Source organism: Marmota marmota, unplaced genomic scaffold, assembly GCF_001458135.2.
Source record: "Marmota marmota marmota unplaced genomic scaffold, marMar, whole genome shotgun sequence".
Classification (NCBI taxonomy): domain Eukaryota; kingdom Metazoa; phylum Chordata; class Mammalia; order Rodentia; family Sciuridae; genus Marmota; species Marmota marmota.
This window is the reverse complement of record NW_025999853.1, coordinates 12454849-12480363: the sequence shown is the minus strand read 5'-3', so window position 1 is coordinate 12480363 and position 25515 is coordinate 12454849. Positions and strand designations below refer to the sequence as shown.

The window sequence follows — 25515 nt, the reverse complement described above, 5'->3', positions numbered from 1 at the left end:
AAAAAAAAAGTATATATTTGAAAAGAGAGAAGGAGAATGTAGATCTTAAATGAATATTTTTAAAGACGGTTCAGCCCTAAGTGTTACTAGAGATGAAAGAACACAGGATAGGATTTTTTTTTTAAAGTTGTAGTTAAAATAAATACCTTTATTTTATTTATTTATTTTTATGTGGTGCTGAGGATTGAACCCAATGCCTCACACATGTAAGGCCTCTACTGCTGAGCCACAACCCTAGCCCCAGGATAGGGTCTTAAAGGAGGGGATATTACTAGGCAAAAACCATTAATACCAAAGGCCCAACCAGAGTTTGGCAAAATTGTACTGTGGGCAGTTTGTTTTGCTTAGGTTGTTGTACAAGTTCAGATAATGAATGGTCAAGTTTTAGGAGATTTGGTTATGATTTTATCTGTGATTTGAAATGCCTTTTACTTATTTATTTTGTCTTGATGACTACTGAAAATACAAATGTGATTGCTCCCATTTTCCCTTTACTTTTTCTTTATACTGTGTGTGTGTGTGTGTGTGTGTGTGTATATATATATATATATATTTTTTTTTTTTTTAAGAGAGAGAATTTTTTAAAATATTTTTTCAGTTTTCGGTGGACACAACATCTTTATTTTATTTTTATTTTTATGTGGTGCTGAGGATTGAACCCAGCGCCCTGCGCATGCCAGGCGAGCGCATTACCGCTTGAGCCACATCCCCAGCCCCTGTATGTGTATATTTTTAATATCTGCATTTCTCTGTTTATCTTGAGGTAGACACTAGGTTTGGGTAGGAAAATAATTCTGTAAGAGCCTTTTTATTTTTAAACTTATAAGGAGGGATGGATAGAATGAAGTAAAACTTAATTCCCATAGCTCTTTTCTGACCTCTATACCTCTCACATATTTTTGCTTAAAAGCTATGATTCCTTTAAAACACTGTGTGTGACTCATGACGTTTTGTTCACATCTTTCTTTGTTCCCTTCTCTTAGGGCATTGTTGTTATTTTGTGGGGGAAATCTATGGATTTTTAAATTTTTTCCCTGAGAGGTTTATTCTTCCCTCTATTCTTCTAGACTTTTTAAATGCCTCAATCTCCTCTGCCTGTTCCGTTGTCTGGACTAAAAGGGAAGAAGAAAATCATTTTTTCTTTAAGTTTGATTATTTTATTCTCTGTAGCATGTTAAAAACTTTAGCACCCCCCCACACACTCATTTTTTTATTGGTGCATTGTACCCTTACATAATTATGGGATTTGTTGTTACATATTTATACATGCACACAATATAACAATATAATTTGGTCAGTATTGCTCCCTAGCATTTCCCCCCCTCCTTCTATCTATTGACCTCCCTTTGATTTTCATGAGATCCCCCTCACCTTTCTTTTCCTTTTGCCTAGCTTTCACATATGAGAGAAAACATTTGACCCTTGACTTTCTGAGTCTGGCTTATGTCACTTAACATAATGTTCTCCAGTTCCATCCATTTACCAGCAAATGCCATAATTTCATTTTTTATATCCATTCATCCATATCCATCAATGTGTTTACATATTTATGGCTGTGTAAAACTCCATTGTTACATATACCACATTTTCTTTATCTGTTCCATCTGTTGTCAGGCTTCCAGGTTAGTTCCATAACATGGCTGTTGTGAATTGCATTGCTGTAAATATTGAAGTGGCTGTATAGCTATAGTGTGCTGATTTTAATTATTTTGTATAAATACTAAGGAAGGAGATACTGGGTCATCTGGTGGTCCCATTCCTAGTTTTTTGAGGAATCTCCATACTTCTTTTCAGAGTAATTATACTGATTTGCAATCCCACCAACAATGCATGAGTGTACTTTTTCCCCTACATCCTTGCCAGCATTTATTATTGTTTGTATTCTCAATGATTGCCATTCTAACTGGAGTGAGATGAAATCTCAATGTATTTTTGATTTGTATTTCCATGATTGTTAGGATTGTTTAACATTTTTTCATATATTTGTTGGTCATTTGTATTTCTTCTTTGCAAAAAGTCTGTTTGGTTCTTTTTCCCATTTATTAATTGGGTTGTTATTATTATTGCCGTTAAGTTTTTTCAAGAGAGATTTTTCAGTTGTGGAATTGTTTTTGATTTCTGGCTTTAAGCTCCATATATCCCAGTTTGGACTCTAGAGATAAAGAAGAGGAAATTTCATATAATTAGTTTGTAACCATAGAACTAATTCACTGAATGAAAACCACTGGACGTGTGATGAAGTACTTATTTTGTCCATGCTAGATCTGAAATCATAAAGTAGGTCTGTAATCAAAGTGTAATGAAAGGAACTCAGGCACATATGGTACTTCATTAGATTGGAATGTATTTAAGTAATTTATAGCAGAACCTAGGACAAAATACAGCTGGGCTGGTTGCAGACAAAGACAATTTGTAATAAGCATGAATAACAACAGAAATGTGTACATGTTACAATTAGTGCATTCATTTATGGTTTTGCAAGCATTTGGGATGAAGTGGAAAATAGTCTGTATCTGGAAGCTGCTTATATTCATGCTATTATTTTTTTAGATTGATTTTTAAAAAATAGACAAACATTTATATTATTCCAAAATCAAAGTTTTATAAGAGAACTTTCACTATCATCCTTGATTCTTCTTCCCCATCATACTACCCTACCCCATAGATAACAGTGTTTCTTTTTACATATAGAAGCAGATATCTGTGTGCATATATATCCATATCTGTATCTATCCATATATTTCCATATTTATATTTCCAACTGTTTTTTTTTATAAATGATAGTATGTGTACTCTTCTGCATTTTGCTTTTCTTCAGTTAACAATATATCCTACAGATTAGCCATTATCAGGGTGCTTTTCTCACTGCAGTTTGCGTAGTATTCCATCATGTGATTAATGTAGTTTTATTCAGTTGGTTTCCTATGGACATACGGTTAGATTGTTTTCAGTTTTTGCTATTAAAAATAGTCATACAATGAATAATCTTTAGCACAAGACATTTTGTATTATTATAGTTTGGGGGTTGTTTTCATGGAGGTGGTATTGCTGAGCCATACTTGCTATTTTAAGTTTTCTTTCTATATTCAAAATGTTTATGAATGTTATTTCCTATATTCTGTGTTTATTCTGTAGTTATGGAATGTAGACTCATGTGTAAAGGTAGCTGATTGCAGAGGACATTTAAGTTGGGTTCATGGTGTGATGTTTTCTCCTGATGGATCATCATTTTTGACATCTTCTGACGACCAAACAATCAGGGTGAGAAATTCTGAGATTTTCATTTTAAACATTTATGATGGTGAGTGAAACTTTCTACAACTAAGAAATTGATGGGCAATATTGGGAGAAGTAAAGTAGGAAGCTATGAGGTTCATATTCTTCCTGGAAAAGTGCTACTATGTGGACTTTAATGATCTCATTCATTCAGACACTCATTGAGTATTACCATGGGTCAGGTGCTATGGGAAGTCCAATGATTAAACTGTATTTTGGTTAATTTGCATATATTACACTTGATTCCTGAGAATAATTTTTGACTCTTTCTTCTAACTTGAATTCCCATATTCTAATATATTCTGCCTTTCATTTTTCTCATCATTGTCTCAACTTTTCCATTCCTATTCCTAGGGTCTCATTACCTATTGCCTGTCTTACGTTAGGCTCTCCCACAGTCTTCTTTCAAGCTTTCTACATGCCGCTTTCAGGATATTTTCCTTATGTGCAATATAGTCTTGTCTCTTTTGAGTGGGGAGGATGCTAGGGATTGAACCCAGGTCCTTGCATTTGCTCAAAACAAATACCCCCCCACCACTACCTAGGAAATACTTCTAACTTAACCTGCTGTTAAGCTTCACAGTATGATCTCATTCTGTTCCAATCTGTCTTTCATTTTACTCCTACAGGTAACCTACATTGGACTGCTCAGATTTTCCTAAAACCCTGTAGTTTCCTGCTTTCTGTACTTTTGCTTAAGTGATTTCTTATGCTTTGAATACCATATTTCCCTATATTTCTGCATTTGAAATCTTGACCATCCTATAGGTTCCCTCTAGCCTTCCTTATTTGTGGGAATGTGTCTTATATCTCTTAATGCTATATAATTCTATGTCAGTTTCTAAGAACACTTATCAAATTCTGATTTTAAGAACAGATTTAAGGGGCTGAGGTTGTGACTCAGAGATAGAGCACTCTCCTAGCGTGCATGAGGCACTGGGTTCAATCCTCAGCACCACATAAAAATAAAATAAAGATATGGTGTCCACCTATAACTAGAAAATAATATTAAAAAATTTTAAAAAGATTTAAAAAAAAGATTTAATTTACTCTCCATCTCTAGTGTTCCTCTGCTCCATGATCTATTCACACATTTTAGCTTATAGATGGGTCTTTGTGTCCATGGATCCTGGTTGGCACTATGGCAGCTAATACAGTGTTTTATACATTTTGTATCTAAAACTTATTTAGTACTTACTGTATGCCAGATATTGTGAAAAGTACTATATGTGTATTAATTTCCTAACTCTCACAACAGTCCTTTTTGAAGCTGAGGAAATAGGCACAGGAAGGTTAGTTGGGCCCAGAAAGGTCACTGCTAGTTAATGTGTCAGTCTTGTTGAGCTGGAGCTAGAATATAAGTCAACTTACTGCTTCCTCCATCAAGAAGGTCTTCTTTAAAAACAAAACAAAAAGCTGTGTTAAGAAACACACTGTTGCAGTATGTTTAGTGATATAATTAATTTATATTCTGGTATATTCTTGTGGTCTGGTATCAAACAGTTTGAGAAGCAGCAGGTGGTGTTTATCTTTGAGTAGCATGGGTTAATAGACTGCTCAAAGTTATAACATTATGTAAAACTAGAATTCATACTGAGGCATTTTGGCTCCAGAGCCCACAACTTCTAATACTAAATGCTTCTCACTATAGCATGTGTTAGTAAATATTTATTGTTGGGTTATAATACAACATTTGGAAGTTTTCTTGCATTATAGACATTTTAATTATGAAGCGTGGCTTGTGTTTTCCTTTAAGAATAAAACTTTATATTATCTTAGAGGATGAACTTATAATATATAGTCATTTTTGTTTCTTTATATCTTAATCAGGTCTGGGAGACAAAGAAGGTATGTAAGAACTCTGCTATAGTGTTAAAGCAAGAAGTAGATGTTGTGTTTCAAGAAAATGACGTGATGGTCCTTGCAGTTGACAATATGAAACATCTGCAAGTGAGTATTTTTTTGAGAAAATAATTTGAAAAATTATTTTGGTTGAACTCAAAATTATTGTTTGTTTTGGACTTGGGGTCAGGCATAATTGTATAGTTCTAACAGATGCTCCATAGGAATTAGTTGAATAAATATATGGGTCTTGAGCTATAGTTTAGATATGCCAGTATTTCGAATTAAATTAGATGCTACTTCACTGTACCACACTTCTTTTTGATTGATATCTATGATCACATTCCTTGATTGGCACGGAGTCTTTGGGATACCATGAGGACACAATTGAACTTGTTTACAGTAGTGATTTAGACATGTCTGATGGCATATATGGAGGGATGAGCATACTAATGGAAGTATTTTTGCAGAGGAAAGATAATAAGTTCTTTGAAATTAAAAATTACCTTAAGTGGGGAAGGAGTCTGAGTCATCAGAACTGAGGAAGGAGCTGGACTTTGTGTACTGAAGCATACCTTTTCATTCATTCATTCACTCATTCATTCGTGTATTTGTTCTGAATGCTTATTAATTCTCATGAAGGAAAAGATTGTGATGTACCACTGAAAGAACTATATTGCTCAGGGATCCCAAACAGTGTACTTTAGGGTGGGACCCATAAAGAGGAAGGCATTTTTCAACTGATTGATAAAGGCTCCCAGAGGCCCGATGGCAGAGGAATGGTATTTAGAAGCTCTGAATGGTGGTTACAGAGAGAGCAGATGCCTTAAAGAACATTAGCATTTAGCAGCAAGTTAGTGCCACTGGGTTGGTGTTAGGTTGGTGCCTTGAGTAAAGTTTCCTCCAAATAGAAGTCCAGTGCAGTGGGCACTGTGTTGGTAGAGAAGTCTGGAAGCGGGGGTAGCATTGTGAGCAGTAACATCAGGAAAAAGCAAATCTGACATGGAAGATCAACACAAGAGACTGCCTTGGTGGCCAGACCACGCAGAACAGCTGGGTAGTGGACCTAGGAGGAGTTAGTGTAACTGAGTGAGGGTTGAGTTGTGGCTGAGAGAGGTGGTAAGAGCAGCAGCCAGAGAAGAGCTGGGGGTAGGTAGTGAATTCCTTCTTTCCCTGCAGATTCTTTTTTCAAGATGCAACTTGAGTTCATCTTTTTTCCAGATGGATTATATTAGTGCCTTATATATTTTTTTGTTTTCTTTTTCATTTTTTAGTGGTGCTGAGGATTGAACCTAGTTGACCCTGTAATCTGTATAACTGAAACAAATTTGCTTGTTTCATTTTGAAAAATAATTCAAGAATTTTAGATTGTGACACTAAGGAAAAAAGGAATAACTGACAGTTGTAAGCTAGAGAAATAGTTTTCTAGATAGCATATCTTAGTTGAGTGATAAGGCAACTTTTTTGTGTGGGATTTCAAAAAGTAATTATTAGCATTTGATTATGAAATTGGGTAACCTTAGTTAAATATTACAGATTCAATCAATAAATTATGCTTATGGGTTCTTCTCCAATATCCCTTTACTTTGTGCCCCTCTCCCTTAAAAATTCTTAAAATTGCCATGCTATGTGAGTGATTTGGAGGAAAAAAGTCCTGTTTAAATTTAGATTTGTCTTTTTATGTATGTCTGTTTCAGTCCTGTTTCGCCAACCCTTTTGAAAAATATCAGAAAAATATATTTTAACAAATGATAACCCTATTAAAAATGAACTTTGTGAAAAAATGGAAAACAGGGTATGGAGCTAGCTGTGGGATTATGAATCAGACAGATGTGTCTCAGGTGGTGGGCATAGCAGCTGCTTTTAAACCTTTTAAGGTTTTTATTTTATGATGAAATGAAATGAAAGCATGAAGTGCTAAATACAGCTGCTGAGACAGGGATGTAGCTTCATTGTTCCCCAGGGAGCTGCAGTTAATTATTTTCTGTGTTTTATTTTATGTTTTTCAATTGAGGCCTGTGTTCTAAAGAAGAAAAACTGCTCCGACAACCTAATAACTGATGTGCCTTGTTTTTTAGCTCATTAATGGAAAAACAGGTCAAGTTGATTACCTGACTGAAGCTAAAGTTAGCTGCTGTTGCTTAAGCCCACATCTTCAGTATGTGGCGTTTGGAGATGAAGATGGTGCCATTGAGGTATTCAGTTCTAGTCTTGTGTAACTTGTGTAACTGTGCGGAAGAGTAATTTATTTAAAATTAAGCACATGCCTGGCATTCTACACGTGCATACTAGACAAGTCTCCCTGTGATCTGTTAGGCATTGTTCTGTGAGAGCCTTTTCCAGGTGTTTGTAAATTTTCAGATTGCCTTTACCTCATGCTTTTTGTATTTTTTATTTTCTACGTAGTATTTTTGTTGTTCTGCACACATTTCAAACATTGAGATTTAGCCAACTACACAAAAGCATTTTTTTCTCCTCCTCTTAGAAGCTCATAGGTGTGGAATGTAAATTGTTTCCATTTTGGTCCTGATAACTCCTTGGGAGTTTCAGTGCAGGGTGGGCTATGCTTGCCTGTTTTGCCACCCCTTGCTTTTTAGCATTTGGTGTTAGAAGTACATCTGCTCACCACCTGAAATCCTTATCTAACAAGACCAAGTAACTAAAAGTGGAATCAGGTTATAGGCAGAAAAGGTAGTATAATAAAAATAATTTGGGGGGCTTAGGTTATAGCTCAGTGGTAGAGCACTTGCCTTGCACATGTGAGGTACTGGGTTTGATCCTCAGCATTACATAAAAATAAAGATATATGTCCATCTTTAAAAAAATAATTTGGATAAAAATAGTATTTATTACAAGTGAAATTCATCACAGAAGAACACATTTTTGTATAATAATTTTTTGAGAACATTGGCTCCTTCTCTCAGTTTGTCTCACCTAGGCTCATTAGCCACATTTACTTTACTTTGGATTCATTTTCATAGGGAATTACACAGATATTTTCAAGTCTATATTGTTCCACAAAGAAGAGATTGAATACTAATACACAAAATGAAGAAAGAAATGACATCAATTTTATTATGTACTTCCTGTGGTCATTGTAGCATGGATTTGGAGTCAAGACTTCATTTTTTTCTTCATTATTATGAAAAATTCATTGTTAAGATGGGTGCTATAAGAGATGATTGTACATTTAGAGGTCAATCTTAGTCTTCCCTTTCCTTTGTGTGTGTGTGTATAATCTTTATATATTTGTATATAATAATATACAAATTGTTGTATATTATTATTTATTCTGAAAAGGTTCTTGTTTCTTCTTTTTCTTTTACCTGGTTGTTTGTTTGTGGTGCTGGGGATTGAACCCAGACCCTTGAGCATGCTAGGCAAGTGCTCTACCACTGAACTACATCCCAACCATGTTCCTTTTGTTTTTAACCATCAATGTATCTAGAAACAAGCCTACTACATCCTTAACCTCTTTAAAATCCTCAAACATTATATATACACACCCATTATATATATATATATATACACACACACACACACACACACACACATAATGAACTGTGTGAAATTACCAATATCTGACTTTCTAAATCTAATTTTAACATATAAAATGGCAATTTCATTTGGTTCAGCCTAAATAATAGCAACTAGCATTTATTAGACATTTACTGTGTCAGATGCTCTCATTGAATTCTTAAAACATCCCAGGTGTTAGATACTGTTATTCTTGTTTTACAAACGTCTGAACGCTTCGTTTCTACAACTTTCCTAATTAGTAGAACCAGTATTCAAAGGCAGGTCTCTGAGCCTTTGCGCTCCACTGTTATGCTACCCTGCCTTCCCTGGAAGAATTATGAGATTGTCTATCCTGCTCACTTAGGAAGGCTCACATTCACACAGTTCTGTTTCAGCTTTTCATCTCTGGGACAAAAAAGTTCTGAGAGGAACTACTTAGCAGAGAAAAGATTTATTTTGATTAATGATTTTAGAATTTTCTGTCTATGCTCCACTGGCTTCATTGCTTTTGGGCCTGTAGCAAGACAGAAACATCATAAGCAGAAGGGTGTGGCAGAGGAAAGCTGTTTACCTCATGGCCGCCAGGAATCAGAGAGGAGGGGCTGGGGACAAGATGAAATCCCAAGCGCATGCCCCTAGGGACCCACTCCCTTTAACTAGGCTCCCTTTCTACACTGGGGACCAAGTCTTTAACACGTGAGCTTTGGGAGGACATTCCAGATCCAAACCATTACTTCTCTTTGTTTTCCAAGGGGCCAGTTTGTAGATATATGGGTTAGGTTTGAATTTAACTCCACTGTTATTTTCCTTCGGCTTTCTTGACACATTTTAATTTGGGCGAAGAAACCATATTTACTTTTGTGAGGGTGTAAGTTCATTTGAGAGCATTTTTGACAGTCATTATTATTATTATTATTTTTTAGTTTCTATTACTAATTTATGAATCTCTGCATTTGGCACATTAGTTCTTAGCCCTCTTAAGTCTTGTCATCCTTTATCTTTTCTCATCTCTGTTGTTTTGTGAAGAGCTTGCCTTGTCTTATCCAGGATATTTACTGTTCTTCTTTCTCATCCATCATAAATGTCTTTTTTTTTTGGAGGCTAAGCCTGGACTGCCTCTTATTTGATGATTTGGGTAGTTGAGTATTCAGAGGGATCACTGGTTCCTCCTGCCATTTGGCCATTCCAGTGAATGTTTGATTTTACATGGTGTGTGCTAATGTGTATATATGCATATATGTGTATTTTTGTGTCCCATTCACTTGTGTATTTTTAGTTAACTGAAAGAACTATGAGAGGGGAATTCTGTACCCTTCTCTCATCCTATTTTCTTTTAGTATCTTTGGGGGCATAATGCCTAGGTATTGCTTAATTTCTTTGTATTAAGTTTTCTGTGTTTTTCTACTTTGAAGATTTTAGAACTTCTAAACAACAGAGTCTTCCAGTCCAGGGTTGGTCACAAGAAAGCTGTACGGCACATCCAGTTCACAGCTGATGAGAAGACTCTCATTTCAAGTTCAGATGATTCTTCAATTCAGGTGAGAGAACTAATGAATTCCTAACACATATAATATTAGGGAGAAGAACAAAGGAACATTTCTCTAGCAAAAGAACATTTTGAATGTGCCTGAATTCTAGTGTGCATTTTAAGCATATCACTTCTGGAGTGCATTCAGATTATGCACATGGACTTAGATGAAACCCATTTGGGTTTCTTACCTTTCTAGCTTCTCGCCTCTAATCTTTCATTTTTATAAATGTTAAAAATGCATTCTTATTTTCATGAGATCTCTTCGCACCTTGCATTCCCCTCTTGTTTTTGGACCTTCTCTTTCCTTTGTTGTATCATCTTTGTTCTGCTTAGTTTAGATTCTGTTTCTACTCCTTGCAGGGTTTTCCTGGTTAATTCTGAAAGTTCATGGCCCAGGCTGGTCTACCTCTCCAGACGGTACCTACTCTTCCTGTACTCAGTTTCTGCTGTTCTTTTCTGGTTGGTCCAGGAAGTGTCGCTAGGCTTCTTTGGGATTCTCTGCTTCTTCCTATATAGATGTTAATCCCATGCAGGTCTTACGGCTCTATTTGTCTCCATCCGTTTGTATCTTGGGGTTTGTGGGGATACCTTGTCACTTAACATGGTCTTACAGATATTATTAGTGCAGTTTTGGTTGTGTTATTCTAGTTACTCTGACTGCTTTTATTAGATGGCTTCAGGGAGACTAATGAACGATGCCTGAGCCACTGCTGTTTTCCCAGGGGTCCTGGACTTCTGATCGTAGCCCATCCTCATGCCCACCTTTGGATATCCTTAGAGCCTCCAATTTCTGAGCATTTCAGGAGTTTGTAGCATCTGTTTTTTGTTTTTCTCTGTTGTTTTTAGGATTCTGTTTTCTTGGTTCTGCTGCGTTAGTCACCATTTTCCTGCTTTCCAGCTCCAACATTGTGTCACTGTCTCCTTTCCCATCCCCCCCTTTTTTTTTTAAACATTTAGAATTTCTTTTATTTGTATATATGTATATATGTGTGTGTGTGTATTTTAATTGTCAATGGACCTTTATTTATTTGTTTATATGTGGTGCTGAGAATTGAACCCAGTGCTTCGCACATGCTAAGCAAGCGCTCTACCATGGAGCCACAACCCCAGCCCTCCCTTTTCCATTCTCTTGACCTTGCCATTTTAACAGGGTTTTAGAAGGAAAGACATAAGTGCATATTCAGCTGAAGTCACTATATTCTTTTATTTAGTACATATATTTCTTTTTGTGGCAGTATTTAGTTAACTATACTATTAAAAATGGTTTTAGAAAAAAAGGTGGGTTTCTTTTTTTTTTTTTGGTACCAGAGATTAAACCCAAGGGTGCTTGACAACTGAGCTACATCTGCAGCCCTTTTTTGTGGTTTATTTAGAGACAAGTTCTCAATGAGTTGCTTAGCGCCTCACTAAGTTGCTGAGGCTGGCTTTGAACTCCCGATCCTCCTGCCTCAGCCTCCTGAGCCACTAGGATTATAGACATGCACCACCACGACTGGCTAGGAAAAAGGTCTTTTTATGTTGTGTCTTTGTGGATCCTGTGAAGGTGTAGTGAAATTTGGCTTCAGTCTAGAAACTTTTTTATTTTAGGATCCCATGATGGTCCTTTATTAGCTGTGAAACTCTGTAATAGTCACATTTTTTTCCTCTCCAGATGTCTTTGAAATAGTAAAACTAAAGTGCATCTGATGAAATTCTGTTGAGACATCATATGGTATATAGTCTTTCTATTAGAAGTTTTAATTCCTAAGGTTTTATGACCTGCTTAAAGGTACCCTCAGCCAGAGGAAAAATACTTTCTAGAAATACTTTCAGAATGGGAGTTATTTTTAGAAATACAAGTTGTGTTTTATCTTCTTTTTCTGTTCTGTTCAGAATACTTTTTTACATTTACAGTGTCTTAATGAGTGTGCTTCCATGCAGCAGAGCTCTTGGTAGGTATTTCCGAACAATGACTGATTGAGTTTTGTTTTAGATTTTTTATGATTTAGTAAATGACTAAAAACGTAGGTTTGTTTTGTTTATCGTTGTATCCCCACTGCCTGGAATGTAGTAGAAATTCAGTAAATCTCTGTTGAGCTGAAGTTATTGCCAAAATTCAAAGAATCAAGTGACCTAGTTATAGCAGAGTTATGAAAATTGAGGTCCACTTTGGTAGTTTTGTGATTATTTACCTTGAGGTAAGTAAATAAAGTCCAAGTAGTAGCCATGCTCACCTGAGTCATTGTATAATTATTTATTGACTCTTGCAAGTACAGGAAAATTTTTTTAGCATTTTTAAATTTTAAGTTTTATTTATATAGTTGAAAAAATTCAGTAGTTTGTATACTCATAAAGGTTATAGCCAAATAGACATCCCTCAACTCAACTTCGATGCATTTGACTAATTTGGGGGGGAATGTAACTGTTACATCACGGTTGATTCAGATGGCATGTTAAGTTTGAGCTCACAAAAAAAAAAAAAAAAAAAAAAAAATCACTGTCATCACTGCCTCATAGAAATCTTCTGTAATAAAGCTAGGAAGGCTATTCTTAATCTCCCTTCAGTGACTGTCACATTCTTTGTCACATCTGTGCAGGAAGGTGCCCTGGCTTCTTGATGTGGAGGGCAGCAGTAAGCACCTTAGTTGGGAATGGACACTGAATCAGACACAGCTGAGACTGGTAGTGTCTGTCAGCAAGGGCGAGCTGTACAAGTGGTGAGGCCCTGGGAGGGTAGGAGGGAGCTAGGAAGTTCCTAGTACAAGTGTTCGGGTGTTTCATGCTTAGATGCACAGGGTGTCCATCCTTTCTGGTATAGTCTGGGGAGCCAGGAAAGCTGTTCTCACCCCACCACCCAGCATATCTCATTGCATTCTTAAAATACTGAAATTTCTAATTCATTCTCATTAGAATACTCTTACTTCTAGTTCCTTGTCTAAAGCCCCAGTTTGCATACAGGATACAGTGCTCCTGGTGATCCTGTTTTTGAGAACATGCACCCTGAGCCAGAAAATAGGGAAAGATCTGAGAGCCACGGCTTGGTGAGGAGGGTGACTTCCAAGAGCAGTGAAAAAAGGAATAAAGAAAGAGGAGTAAGAGATGTCATTTCTTTTTTTTTCTTTTTGTGGTGCTGGGAATTGACCCAGGGCCTTGTACATGTGAGGCAAGCACTCTACCAACTGAGCTATAGCCCCAGCCTGAGATGTTGTTTCTTCTATAGTTTTGCTTAACCCTGATAGGAAAAGGCTTAAGGACATTTTTACAGCTTGAACTTCACCAAAAACTAGACCCAGAATGTTTGTAATAGGCCTACCTCGGTTGGTGGCTGATTTTTCTTTATCTTTTTATCCTTTTGGAGCCCGCCTGATGGCCCACACCTTCAATGGGCACTTTGGGCTGACTCTTTGAATATCTTCCCAACCTTTTTTCTCTACTGTTCCTTCTGCTTCTCCTGCGTTCTAGCCAGATTGAACTATGAACGGTCCCTATCCTCTTTTAACATTTTTGTACACCTATACTTTAAATCTAGATTTATTCCTTTTGTTTGAAAAGCCCCTCAATTTGTGAATCATACTTCCAGACCATTCCTTTAGCCTACTTTGAATGCACTATCTCCACCAAATATTCTGTAAGGAATTGCTTTTTGATTTCCATATAATTTTTATCTCTACGATTAATATCATCTGTTTTAGTTACCTTTTTGTCACTGTTACCAAAATACCTGACAAGAACAGCTTAGAGGAGGAAAGATTTATTTTGGCTCATGGTTTTGGAGGACTGAGGTGATTGTTGGCCAACTCCATTGCTCTGGCTTAAAGTGAGGCACAATATCGTGATGGAAGGCCCTGCTGGAGGAAGCCAAGAGGGAGAGAGGGGAAGTGTCCACCTCCCAGTAGTCTGTTCAGCTACCAGGGAATTAATCCATCACACAGATTAATCCACTGATGAGATCAGGGCTCTCATGATCCAGTCATTGCTTAAAAAGCCCCACCTCTGAACCTTGCTATACTTTCACCACAAGACTTTGGGAGGACATTCTAGATTTAAACCATGACATCTATGTAGGAGTTTTTTTTTTTTTTTTTTTTTTTAGTATGTCTCAGTTTTTATGCTAGACTCAGGTTTCTTTTTTTTTTTTAATTTATTTTTTAGTTTTAGGTGGACACAATATCTTTATTTTTATGTGGTGCTGAGGATTGAACCCAGTGCCCCATGCATGCTTGGCGAGCACTCTACCACTGGGCCACAACACTAGCCTCTCAGGTTTCTTTTTGATAGATCCTTGCTTGATTCACATTTGCCTCACATGTAGGTACTAAATAAACATTTGTTAAATGAGTTAATCTGAAGTCAAGAATTAACAAGGCTCTCAATACAGTTGCTTTGATTAGTAAATATGGGATGTTTTACACATGGACATGGCCTAGAAATAGTCTCTTCTGTTCACTCCTGTGTCTCAGATGTTCTTATGTGCTTATTTTGTGTTAGTTACTGACATTATTTTAATTCCTCGTCCGCTTGTATCTGAAGATCTCTTCCTGAAGCTCCATGTGAAAAATAATGCCCTATTGCTTCTTCTTTCATTTTGAGGCTTGCATTAGGGGATGGCTAAGTCTCTGAAGCTTGGAGACCCTATGACCTGATTTTAAGCTGTTTGGGTCAGCTGACCTTGTTGGGCAATAGGTCTAGCTTCAGTGGAGCCAGAATCTACAGACGTGCCCAGCTTGTGGTTCAGAAATCTGTGAATATGTAATTGGGATAATTTTCTCTGGAAAATTTAATCAGATGGTGAGCTCACTGCCATATTGTGGCTTTTCTCCATCTTCTGGTATAATTAACTGTTCTCCAAGCAACTGAAGAAAACAAATTTTATTTAGGAGAAAAATATTTTATTTTGCCCCAAGTCAAGTTAATTAAACCCAGCTTTTCTCTTTGTAAAATGTGGATACCATATTCCTTGTTACTCCTCTCTGTTTGGAATGCTACAAGGATAAAGGACTTGAACTGAGAGTGCATACTCTCCCTGCCCATCCATGGGATATTATTGAGGGAGGTTATAACAGACTTATTTCTTTGATATTCAGATATGGAATTGGCAGTCAGAGGAATATGTTCTTCTGCAAGGCCACCAGGAAGCAGTGAAAGACTTCAGGCTTCTAAAACATTCAGGATTGCTTTCTTGGTCATTTGATGGAACAGTGAAGGTAATTTGAATCTCAGGTTTTTAATTTTTTTCAGTATTTTGCTATTGCAACAATTATATTTCAGTAGCCAAAAGCACATAGATGTTAAATGGTTTAGTTTCTAATTTTTATATTCCTGTTTTTTTTTCACTGTGGTCACTTATATCTGCTGTATATATGTGAGCATTTTATACCAAAGGGTACTTACTTAAAGAAGTCAGAATAACTAGTGTGCTAAAACCCATATTTTAGATCCGTCTTATAGATGATCATGCTCTTTAATACAAAATGTTCTTAAAAGTTTAACTTCTAAGTGTTTTGTTCTTAAGGTATGGAATACTATTACTGGAAAAATGGAAAAAGACTTTGTCTGTCACCAGGGTACAGTACTTTCTTGTGATATTTCTTCTGATGCTACCAAGTTTTCATCTACCTCTGCTGATAAGACTGCAAAGGTATGTCAATAAATTGAAGTGTCCATGCATAAAACTGTACTATTTTTTTCTTTTTCTTTTCTTTTCTTTTTTATTGGTTGTTCAAAACATTACAAAGCTCTTGACATATCATATTTCATACATTAGATTCAAGTGGGTTATGAACTCCCATTTTTACCCCAAATACAAATTGCAGAATCACATTGGTTACACATCCACATTTTTACATAATGCCATATTAGTAACTGTTGTATTCTGCTACCTTTCCTATCCTCTACTATCCCCCATAAAACTGTACTATTGATTATGTATTATGAGTCCAAATAATGTATAAAACAGGATAGCAACAATTTCTATCTAATGTCTGTTTCATATTTTAGGACAGCATAATGGCTAATCTTTAAAAAGGGTTTGCATATGGTGGACTATATTCTAAGAACTTCATTTCCTATAATAACACTTAATCTTCATACTATAGCTATCATTGTCCCCATTTTACAGATGTAGAAACTGAAGTTGGAGAAGCTTATATGAGTTACCCTTAGTCACAAGGAACCAGTAAAGAGTGGAGCCCAGTGGGCTGGGGTTGTGGCTCAGTGGTAGACTGCTCGCCTAGCACATATGAAGTGCTGAGTTTGATCCTCAGCACCACATAAAAATAAATAAATAATGCACTAGGCCCTGGGTTCAGTTTCTAGCACCATAACTAACTAACTAACTAAAATAAAGGTATTGTGTCCAACATATATATATATATATTTATTTATTTATTTATTTATTTATTTATTTTTAATGGAGCCGGCACTCATACTCAGGTCTCTGTCACTCCACAGACTGTTCTTAACTGATTTGTGTTCTTCTAAGTCTAAAGATAAAGAAGGTATGACTTTTGTCCTTGAGTTGAATTTAACTTGAGTAATTAAAGGGAAATTCAGAAAAATTAATAGGGCTGCAAGTTGGAGTTTGGGCATCTCATTAAAGTATATGCACTGCCAAATGTTTCAAACTTCCATTGATGGAGTTTATGACTGAATAGTACTCAAGTCAAGGTTTGCAGATGCTTGTTTTTGAGTTTGTTTATCATTCCTAAACAATTGTAATTGCCTTCCAGATCTGGAGCTTTGAACTCCCTTCTCCTCTACACGAGTTGAAAGGCCACAATGGCTGTGTACGCTGCTCGGCCTTCTCTGTGGACAGTTCCCTGCTGGCAACTGGAGATGACAATGGAGAAATCAGGGTAGGCTGTTTGCCACATGAGAGCACTGCTCCTATTGGAGCTTGGGCCTGCACTCTTTACCTCTTGGGGACCTTTGATAATGGGACAGGGAGGCACAGGCCCTGGGGTTCTGATTGGATGAAGCATTCTTTGTATATTTTTGTGCGTTTGCCTTTACTGTAGGAAGAATTCATTTTGGAGTTAGACTGAGGCATTTCCTACATATGTGAGGAGGCAAATGTCCTAGTTATTTGCAGCTGGTTCTCTGCCATTAGTTTGAGAGTGATTCATCTTAATTTTTGGACTTGAACCAAAGGTTGCTTTTAGTGGAAAAATTTGAGGAAAGTAATTTTGTAAATCATTGTCTGGGTTATAAATGAATTGCAAATTCTGCTGGTTTTGATTGCTCAAAGAAAAGATCTCTTTAGTACTTTACCAATTAGTCAACATTTACAGTGTGGTTTGTTGCAGTCTTCTCTCTGCTTTGTTAACTGAATAGTGCAGAGGATCACATTTCTGTAATTGGGTGGGCATTGAAGGGCTTCTTACTGAGGTAGAGTCTGCAGGATAGGCCAGATTTTACCATCCTGCAGTGCTTAAGATACACATATAAACTGTGCCGATTTTACTTAGGAAAATGTCTTTTTTAATCTTCATGTCTATGGAAATACAGTGCAATTTGGAAAGTATTGCATGCTGTGAGATCAGAAATCACAGAAAAACAGTCAGAGCTGGTGGTGTTAAAGGATTGGACAGATATGGGGAATTGTGGATATTGGAATGGCTGCTTAGTGATCAATATACATGGAGGATTGAAACTCAAGGAGTAGGCATATAATGCACACCAACAGGAGAACATGGAATTTTTATGAATAGAGGTAATCAGAAAGGATGTCCAGTAAAATTAATATTCTCCTTAAGGACTAAGGAACAAACCTTCTATTCTATCCCATTCGCATAATGCTCTGCCAGCTGAAGTGGCAAGCCACTGTGGGATATTCCTTGTGCTTTGAGTTCTCATCTTTGGATGAAAGGGCTCCTTTACAAGTTGAGATAGTGTTCCATTTTTCAGAACCCCGTAAAGGAAAACTCTTAAAATTTCAAATGTGATTTTAAAAATTTTCCCTGGTACATTTTCTGAAGAAAATTTTGTTTTTCTACTTGATTATTCATAATGTAGGAACATGATTCATTTTTGTATATATAAATAAAAATAGCTATATATATTTATATCTAGCTATATGTATTATATCTACCTATATATATTATGTATAGCTGTCTTACTGAATTCTGTATGTTCTTTTCCATTAGTTTCTCTTGAATTTTCTAGGGAGACATTTGCTGATTTTTTTTTGGTGGGGAGGTGGGGTACCAAAGATTAAACTCAGGGACATTCAGTCACTGAGCCACATTCCCAGCCCCATTTTGTATTTTATTTAGAGACAGGGTCTCACTGAGTTGCTGCCTCACTGTTGCTGAGGCTGGCTTTGAACTCACTATCCTCTTGCCTCAGCCTCCTGAGCTGCTGGGATTACAGGTATGTGCCATGGCGCCTGACTTCAGGGAGACATTTTCAAGTGATGATTTAACTATTTCCTTTTGTACGTATGCCTCTATTTCTTTTATTATTCTCTTGTGCATTTCACTATTGTGTATTAAGTATCACAGGAAATAAATGGACATCATCTGTAAATGACTGGGTTGTTGTTAAGACTCTAGTAAAGTAAAATAATCTTAGAATATAATATATGTATTTAGAACCTCACAGGGACTTACATACTTTAGATGTTTGAATAATATTTGTCAACATTTTTGATATTAACTTTTGGACTTTTTTTTTCTTCCCCACTTAGTTTATATGGCTTCTTTTGTATTTCTTGCATCTCCCTTCATTCATTTTTCTTTTCTTTTTTTATGTACTGTGCTGGAGATTGAATCCGGAACCTGCACATGCTAAGCACATGCTCTACTACCAAGCTATACTCCTAGACCCCTCTTTTAATTAGAGTTAGCATTTGAATCAGTCACTCTATCCTTTTGCTTTGTAAGAATGATCTCCATATATCCCAAAGATATGTAAATATATATTTTAAAACTAGAGAAGCTTCCGGGTAACCCGTTAATGGACTGTGTGTTGTGTTTGCGTAGATATGGAATGTCTCAAATGGCGAGCTTCTTCACTTGTGTGCTCCAGTTTCAGTAGAAGAAGGAGCTGCTACCCATGGAGGCTGGGTGACGGACCTTTGTTTTTCTCCAGATAGCAAAATGCTTGTCTCTGCTGGAGGATATCTTAAGGTAAGAGTTCCTGAAGGACTGTGAAAGAGAAGAACCACCTCTGCCTTTCTTTCCAAGCTGTTCCACTTCCTGTTTCTCAGTTGGCTCCCTATAGTGCAGCAGAGTGAAAGGGCAGTTGCCGTCACTGTTTTGCAGTGATGAGACTGAGGTCAGCAAGGGTGCTTTCCTCAGGTCTCTTGTAGGCTTTGGTGACAGCTCTCCTCTCAGTTCACCAAAATCTAGATGGTCAGAATGACTAGCAAGCAAGTGGGGTGTTCAACAATTTTACCCTCCATGTCACTCATTATTAAATATTTTTGTTGAAATTCTTTTAAGAATATTTGTGGAATTTATTTTCTTCAATAACAGTCACAACAACAACAATAATAAAAGCAGCATATTGCTCTATAATTTATAAAATGTGTTACTTTGTTATCTCACTAGCTAGTTTTCTGAAGCCTACATTTTATACCATCCTTGGTTATAGAAGAGCATACTGAATTTTGTGGACATTGTGACTTTCCTGAAATTATATAATTAGTGAGTAGAAGGGCCAGGACTCACACCCAGGTCTTCCTCCTCAGCTTTTTGTAGTAGGTTGGCTTCTGCAAACTTACTGATGGCTCTTGGGGCCATGGTTTGAATATGTTGTAGTGCTTCAAAGTCATTTTTTTGGTGCTTGCATCTGTTAATCCCTCCATTCAGTAAGACTGCTCTCCATGCCTACTGTGTACTCAGGTACTACTGTGTGGCGCATTTGTTAAGTTTTGTTCCTGCCTAACAGCAGCTAATAGTCTGGGGAGGCAGGTGATAAAGCCTCTAAAGTGCAGGAGGGGTCTGGCATATGGTTACATGAGGGAAGTGGATAGGCTGCTGGTGGGAGTTACCAGAGGTTCACATGGAGAGGGAAGATTGAGGGTCTTTAGAATAGTGTTTTACTTCTTTTTTTAAAAAATATATTTTTAGTTGTAGTTGGACACAATATCTTACATTATTTACTTATTTTTTTATGCGGAGCTGAGAATCGAACCCAGGACCTCACTCATGCTAGGCACGTGCTCTATCTCTGAGCCACATCCCCAGCCCAGCCTTTACTTCTTAAACGGGTAGAAGGTGATACTATATATTATACTGACCACTTGAAAATTCTATAAGCTTTTCATTTAGAATAGATCCCATATAAGATCTTATGATACTGGTATTTCTTACTGAAAACAGCCAACTGAAGCTGATTCTGATCATCTAGATGTTCCGAAATACTTGAATGAAGTTTTGGTTCTATGGGACCCATATCATTGCAATTATCTACAACATAAAATTCTAGCTTATAAAATAAGATAAATTAGGTAACAGTTTTTAGCTCTATGAAAAGATATGAATTATGATTCCTTTACAAGGTTGCATTGGAAATACAATTCTGTCAGTGTTAATGCTGCATTAACCTCTGTCTTTTTGGGCACAACTTCATTCAGTTATCAGGGGATCCCAAGTCATGATCATCACTTGTTTTCCTTTAAGGTAAAGGTAAACTGTAACTCTTGGTTGCCTCTGAGGATAATGATTAGAGGAGGGTCATTGCTGCCTTTGTCAGAAGCTGAGAGTTTTGAACTGTATTAGTTCCTGAAAACTGCTCAGTCTTCTGACACCAAGCTTCTAGATACCATGCCATTTGATTTCCTGAGCTCCATAAATGCTGTCACATAATTGTGAGTCTGGCTTTTAAGGTGTTACAAAGATCAATGACCAGATTTGTGGAGCTCTTGGAGAATTTTGAAATAAAGCAGCAGAACAGGTCTGTGTGCTCTAGGGGTTATGTCTTAAGGCTAAAAGAAACTGTAGCATGTATATTTAGTCTGTATATTTAAGTGATGATCAGGCTGCTTTTGCCCTCTGGTTTGATTACTGGCATGGTTAAACTAATTATGTTATAGCCCAGCCTGCATCTACCCAGCATGTTAATGAGACTATCCAAAAGCACAGAACAAATTAAAAGTAAAAAGGAACAGCTGCTGTAGTGGCCAAGAAATTAGGCCTTTTGAGTCTGCTCACTTTAAAAAGAATCCAAGCTATTTAAATCGAGTGCCAGTGAAATAAAGTAGGTATCCAGTTGCTAAAAAGATTTTAACTTTCAAAGTTACTTCTATTTGTACTTCTATTCAAAGTTACTTCTATTTGTGAAAAAATAAGATAGCTTTTACCTGAATTAATGCCACAGAGTACATATTGTTATAATGCAAGAAATTCACATTAATTCATACTCCTGAGGAAAAAAGCTGATCTGAAAGGTGGAACACATGGTGGTAAGTGAAAGTGTACCATCATGTAGAGGCAGCAGTGTCATGGTTGGGAGAGTGGGCCTGGGGACAGACTGAGTTCAAAGCCGGACTGTGCCACTCATTAGCTTTGTGACTTTGCACAACATTGTTCTATCTCCTGGTGCCTCAGTTTTTTTGTACAATGGGTGTGACAATCATACCTCATTACAGAGATTTCCCACATACGCTTGTCCCCACACGTATGCCGTTTCCCCCACTATCAACATTCCCTACCAGAGATGGTGCATCCTTTGCAATTGATAGACCTGTGTTGACACACATTGTCACCCAAATTCAGTAGTTTACATTAGATTCATTCTTGGTGCTGTACCTTTTATGGGCTTGAACAAATCTCTAATGACATGTATCTACCATCTCAGCATCAAACAGAGTAGGTTTACTGCCCTGAAAATCCTGCGTATGTGCTGCTATTATAGCATCTATTTTTAAAAGTCTATATTAAAGTGTCTCCAGGGACAAGGTCTGTGTTAATAGTGGGAAAGGAAGAAAGGTCACTGGATTCAGAAACCAGATCTTTCCACCTCTGCCACCTGCCAGGGTCTGGGGTTCAGGTTCTTCTTTCAGAAACCCACTTCCTTATTTGTAAAATGGTGGGTTAGGTGATAAGCTATAAGAGCCTTAGACACTGAAAAGTACTGAGTCTCCTCTCGGGACAGAATGTGTCCTTTGAACTCTTGATTACATTGCCAGTTCTAGAAGATTCCAAGTTAGTGCATTCTGCTTAAGTAAGGTTCAACAAGTCTGGTATGCTTTTATCAGTTCCTGTGACTAAAGAGAACATACATAATCGACTCCCATAACGTGCTAAGGCAGAATGCTAGCCTTGGCCATGGACACAAAGGTGGATGACACTGTGTTCCTAATACTCAAGACTTTTTTTTGTAGTACTAGGAATTGAGCCTAGGGATACTCTGCTACTGAGCTACATTCCCAGCCCTTGTTATTTTTTATTTTGAGCCAGGGTCTCACTAATTTGCTGAAACTAGCCTTGAATCTGTCCTCCTGTCTCAGCCTCTCAAATAGCTTGATACATCTGAGGCCTTTGAAAAATATGTTCATTTGCATTGTTTCTTGCCCTTGTTTTAGCTGTGAGATACATGGGTAAGCTTTATGGTCTCTATCTGGCAAATGGATATAAATATTGTTATAATCTTAGTGTATTAAAAGATTGGAAGGGAAAGGAAGGGAAAGGAAGCACCTGCTTCATTTGAGATGTTAGTATTTATTAAATAAATACATAAACCATTACATAAAGAAACTGGGTCATATGTTCTTGAATCACGCCTGGTGGAAAGGAAGATTCTCTAGAGAGAACATTCTGGGTGTCTGTCTGAATTCCAGTCTGTGACTACAGAGGGGCACTGGAGTGAAAAGAGGGGCAGTCATCTACCAAGACGTGCAATCAGGAGAGCCCAGTCCTCCATGAGGAACTCTGTCGCCTGGTGCCTGCAGCTCTCAAGCAGCTGCTTGTTTCTCTAGAAGTGCTGGAGTGGGGATGGAGTGGGGATGGGTAGGGATACCTGCGTAGGTCTGAAGCCATCACCAGGGTTGATCAGCAAAGGCCAACCAGGTTGATACTGTCTTCAGCCGTAAATCTTGGGCCTCTTTCCTGCAGTTTGCTTGAGGGTAGGAGAGGGAAGGTGATAGGTCTGCTGGCACTACAAACTGTCAGGTAGTGTAATTACCAATCTAATGAGAATTTTATTTTTTTCTGAACAGTGGTGGAATGTCGAGACGGGGGAATCCTTACAGACCTTCTACACAAATGGAACTAATCTTAAGAAAATACATGTGTCCTCTGACTTCAAAACTTATGTGACTGTTGACAATCTTGGTATTTTATATATTTTACAGATTTTAGAGTAAAATGGTTTAGAATTAATGTAAGTTAAAGTATTTTAAATTTTGCATTGGAAAAAAATGATAAACTCTGTATTATCAACTTTTTGTAAAGCTGTGAATTGTTTTGCAGGTTTGCATACATTACAAGTGTTTGTGGTTGGATGAATAATATTAGTGTAGCTTTTTCCCATGTGAACACACCTTTAATCTTATTTTTTATCATTATCATTAATAATTTGTCCTTAAGATGCAAATGAAAATGTAAATATGTACCTTGTTGCACTGTTAGTAAAATTTGTTCGTGATGCATTCAAATTAGTTGTCATAATTAATGAGAATAATTTGAAGGATCTATATTTATTTAATATTGTCATTATGCAGGCTGTGCCTCAGGGTGACAGTGGCCTGTTTTCTGAACCACAGTTACCCCCAGGGGGTATAGTTCTCCCAAATACTATCTTGGAGGTTATTTGTACTCCTTAAATTTGCTTTAAAAAATACTGTGTCTGTGTGCACACTCTGAAACACTTCCTTTAATTAACTCAATAAGTGAGTGTTGGATTTTATCAGTTCTTTCTATGAAGCAAAAATTATGTGTTAAAGAGTAGAGTTCATGGGTTTCCCTTTTTCTCCCCGTAGCTAAAGGCAGCTCGCCGTAACTGGACTCTAGTGGTCAGTATTGAGTGGGTGCTATCCTACTTTCTGTGGCTTTTTTACTTCTTAAGTGACTGAACTTGGCCTTTCTTGATCTTCACTTTATTCCTTTTAAAGCTGTTGTTCCCTAGTTAAATGTTAGTAAATCAGATTAATTGAGGATGGAGCAATTTTAATCACAAGTTTTAATAATACTTTCCTAAGAAATGTGAAATAGTAAAGAATAATTTTCTTCTAATTGCATTTTACTTTTAGGTAAATGGTGTTGTTAGAGCTGTTTTCTTTGTGAATTTCAAGAGACTTCTTTCTGATTTTCTGTGCAGTTCTAGAAGGGTCACTGTCAGTCACTTTGGAAGCTTTTACCTTTCAGCCAACCTTTCTCCTCCTGTCCCTCCTTCCCTCCCTGCCTTCCTTTACTTTCCATCCTCTCTTGTACCATCCCTTTCTCTCTCCCCCTTCTCTGTGAAGTTAATCAGGAAATGCAGGGATTTTTTTTTTTTTTTAGATGGGGCTTGCTATGTTACCTGGGCTGACTTTGAACTCCTTGGCTCAAGTAATAATCTTCCTGCCTCAGCAGAGTAGCTGAGAAAAATAGCTTTGGACATGGAGAAAGTTCACCAGCATCTATAGCTGGCTATTTTTTTTTAACCTCCTGATTAGGAACTTTAACTAAAGTTTAAATCTTTAATTTTTAGTTAAACTTTAACTAAAGTTTAAACGTTATTATGGGCATTGGACGAAAATTTATAACAGATGTGGTTTTCATATAAAAGTAATCAAAATTCAAAGATTTTTTTTCTATTACAGAAATAATAAGTCAAATGAATATTAGTATATAATAGTAAAATTATATATAAGCAACAAACCCATTTCTGCTGGTGGTGCATATTAATAGATGATGTGTGGATAGAAGGATGTGTTTTAGATTAGATATTCATATATAGCATTTGTGGAAACTGTAAATACAATACAGTAAATAAAATCTTTTACATTATTAAGGAAGTTTTTTGTGTTTGAATAGGTTGAGGAACTAGTTTATAGGCATACTATGATTTAAGCAAATGTGATAAGTGAAAAATCTTAATTTTATAAGAAATTTTGGTAAATAATGTTTTGCTTAGAATGTCCAAGTTTTAATTTGATTTTCATGTTTAAGGGCTTATCTCATCTATAGCTCAGAATATGAAGAATTGACTTTTGGAGTTAAAAGCCACTTGACTGCCAATGTATAACAGCAAACATCAACTTTTTATGTCTCAATTGAGCTTTGTCTTAATATTTAAAAGAAACTAAAAAGGAAAATGGGAAGATGAGATAATGTGAGGAAAGGAGACACCTGCGACGTACATTGCAGCTCGTGGAGTTGGTCATGAGGGGGATTCGGTTGTAGTTGCAGATGAACATTTTTAAACATTTTCCCTGATGTGTT

General features: G+C 36.8%; 1 protein-coding gene across 1 annotated transcript in view; it reads left to right on the top strand.

Annotated features, from left to right (window-relative positions):
- The window catches only part of Apaf1 (apoptotic peptidase activating factor 1), a 75922-nt gene extending 51287 nt beyond the window's left edge, over positions 1–24635 (top strand). Inside the window, 9 exon segments of the mRNA XM_048808105.1 lie at positions 3136–3261; positions 5107–5226; positions 7197–7313; positions 10050–10175; positions 15232–15351; positions 15660–15785; positions 16876–17001; positions 19129–19275; positions 23310–24635. Coding sequence (XP_048664062.1) covers positions 3136–3261; positions 5107–5226; positions 7197–7313; positions 10050–10175; positions 15232–15351; positions 15660–15785; positions 16876–17001; positions 19129–19275; positions 23310–23456 — 1155 coding nt within the window. The 3' untranslated portion in view covers positions 23457–24635.
- The last annotated feature ends 880 nt before the right edge of the window (positions 24636–25515 follow it).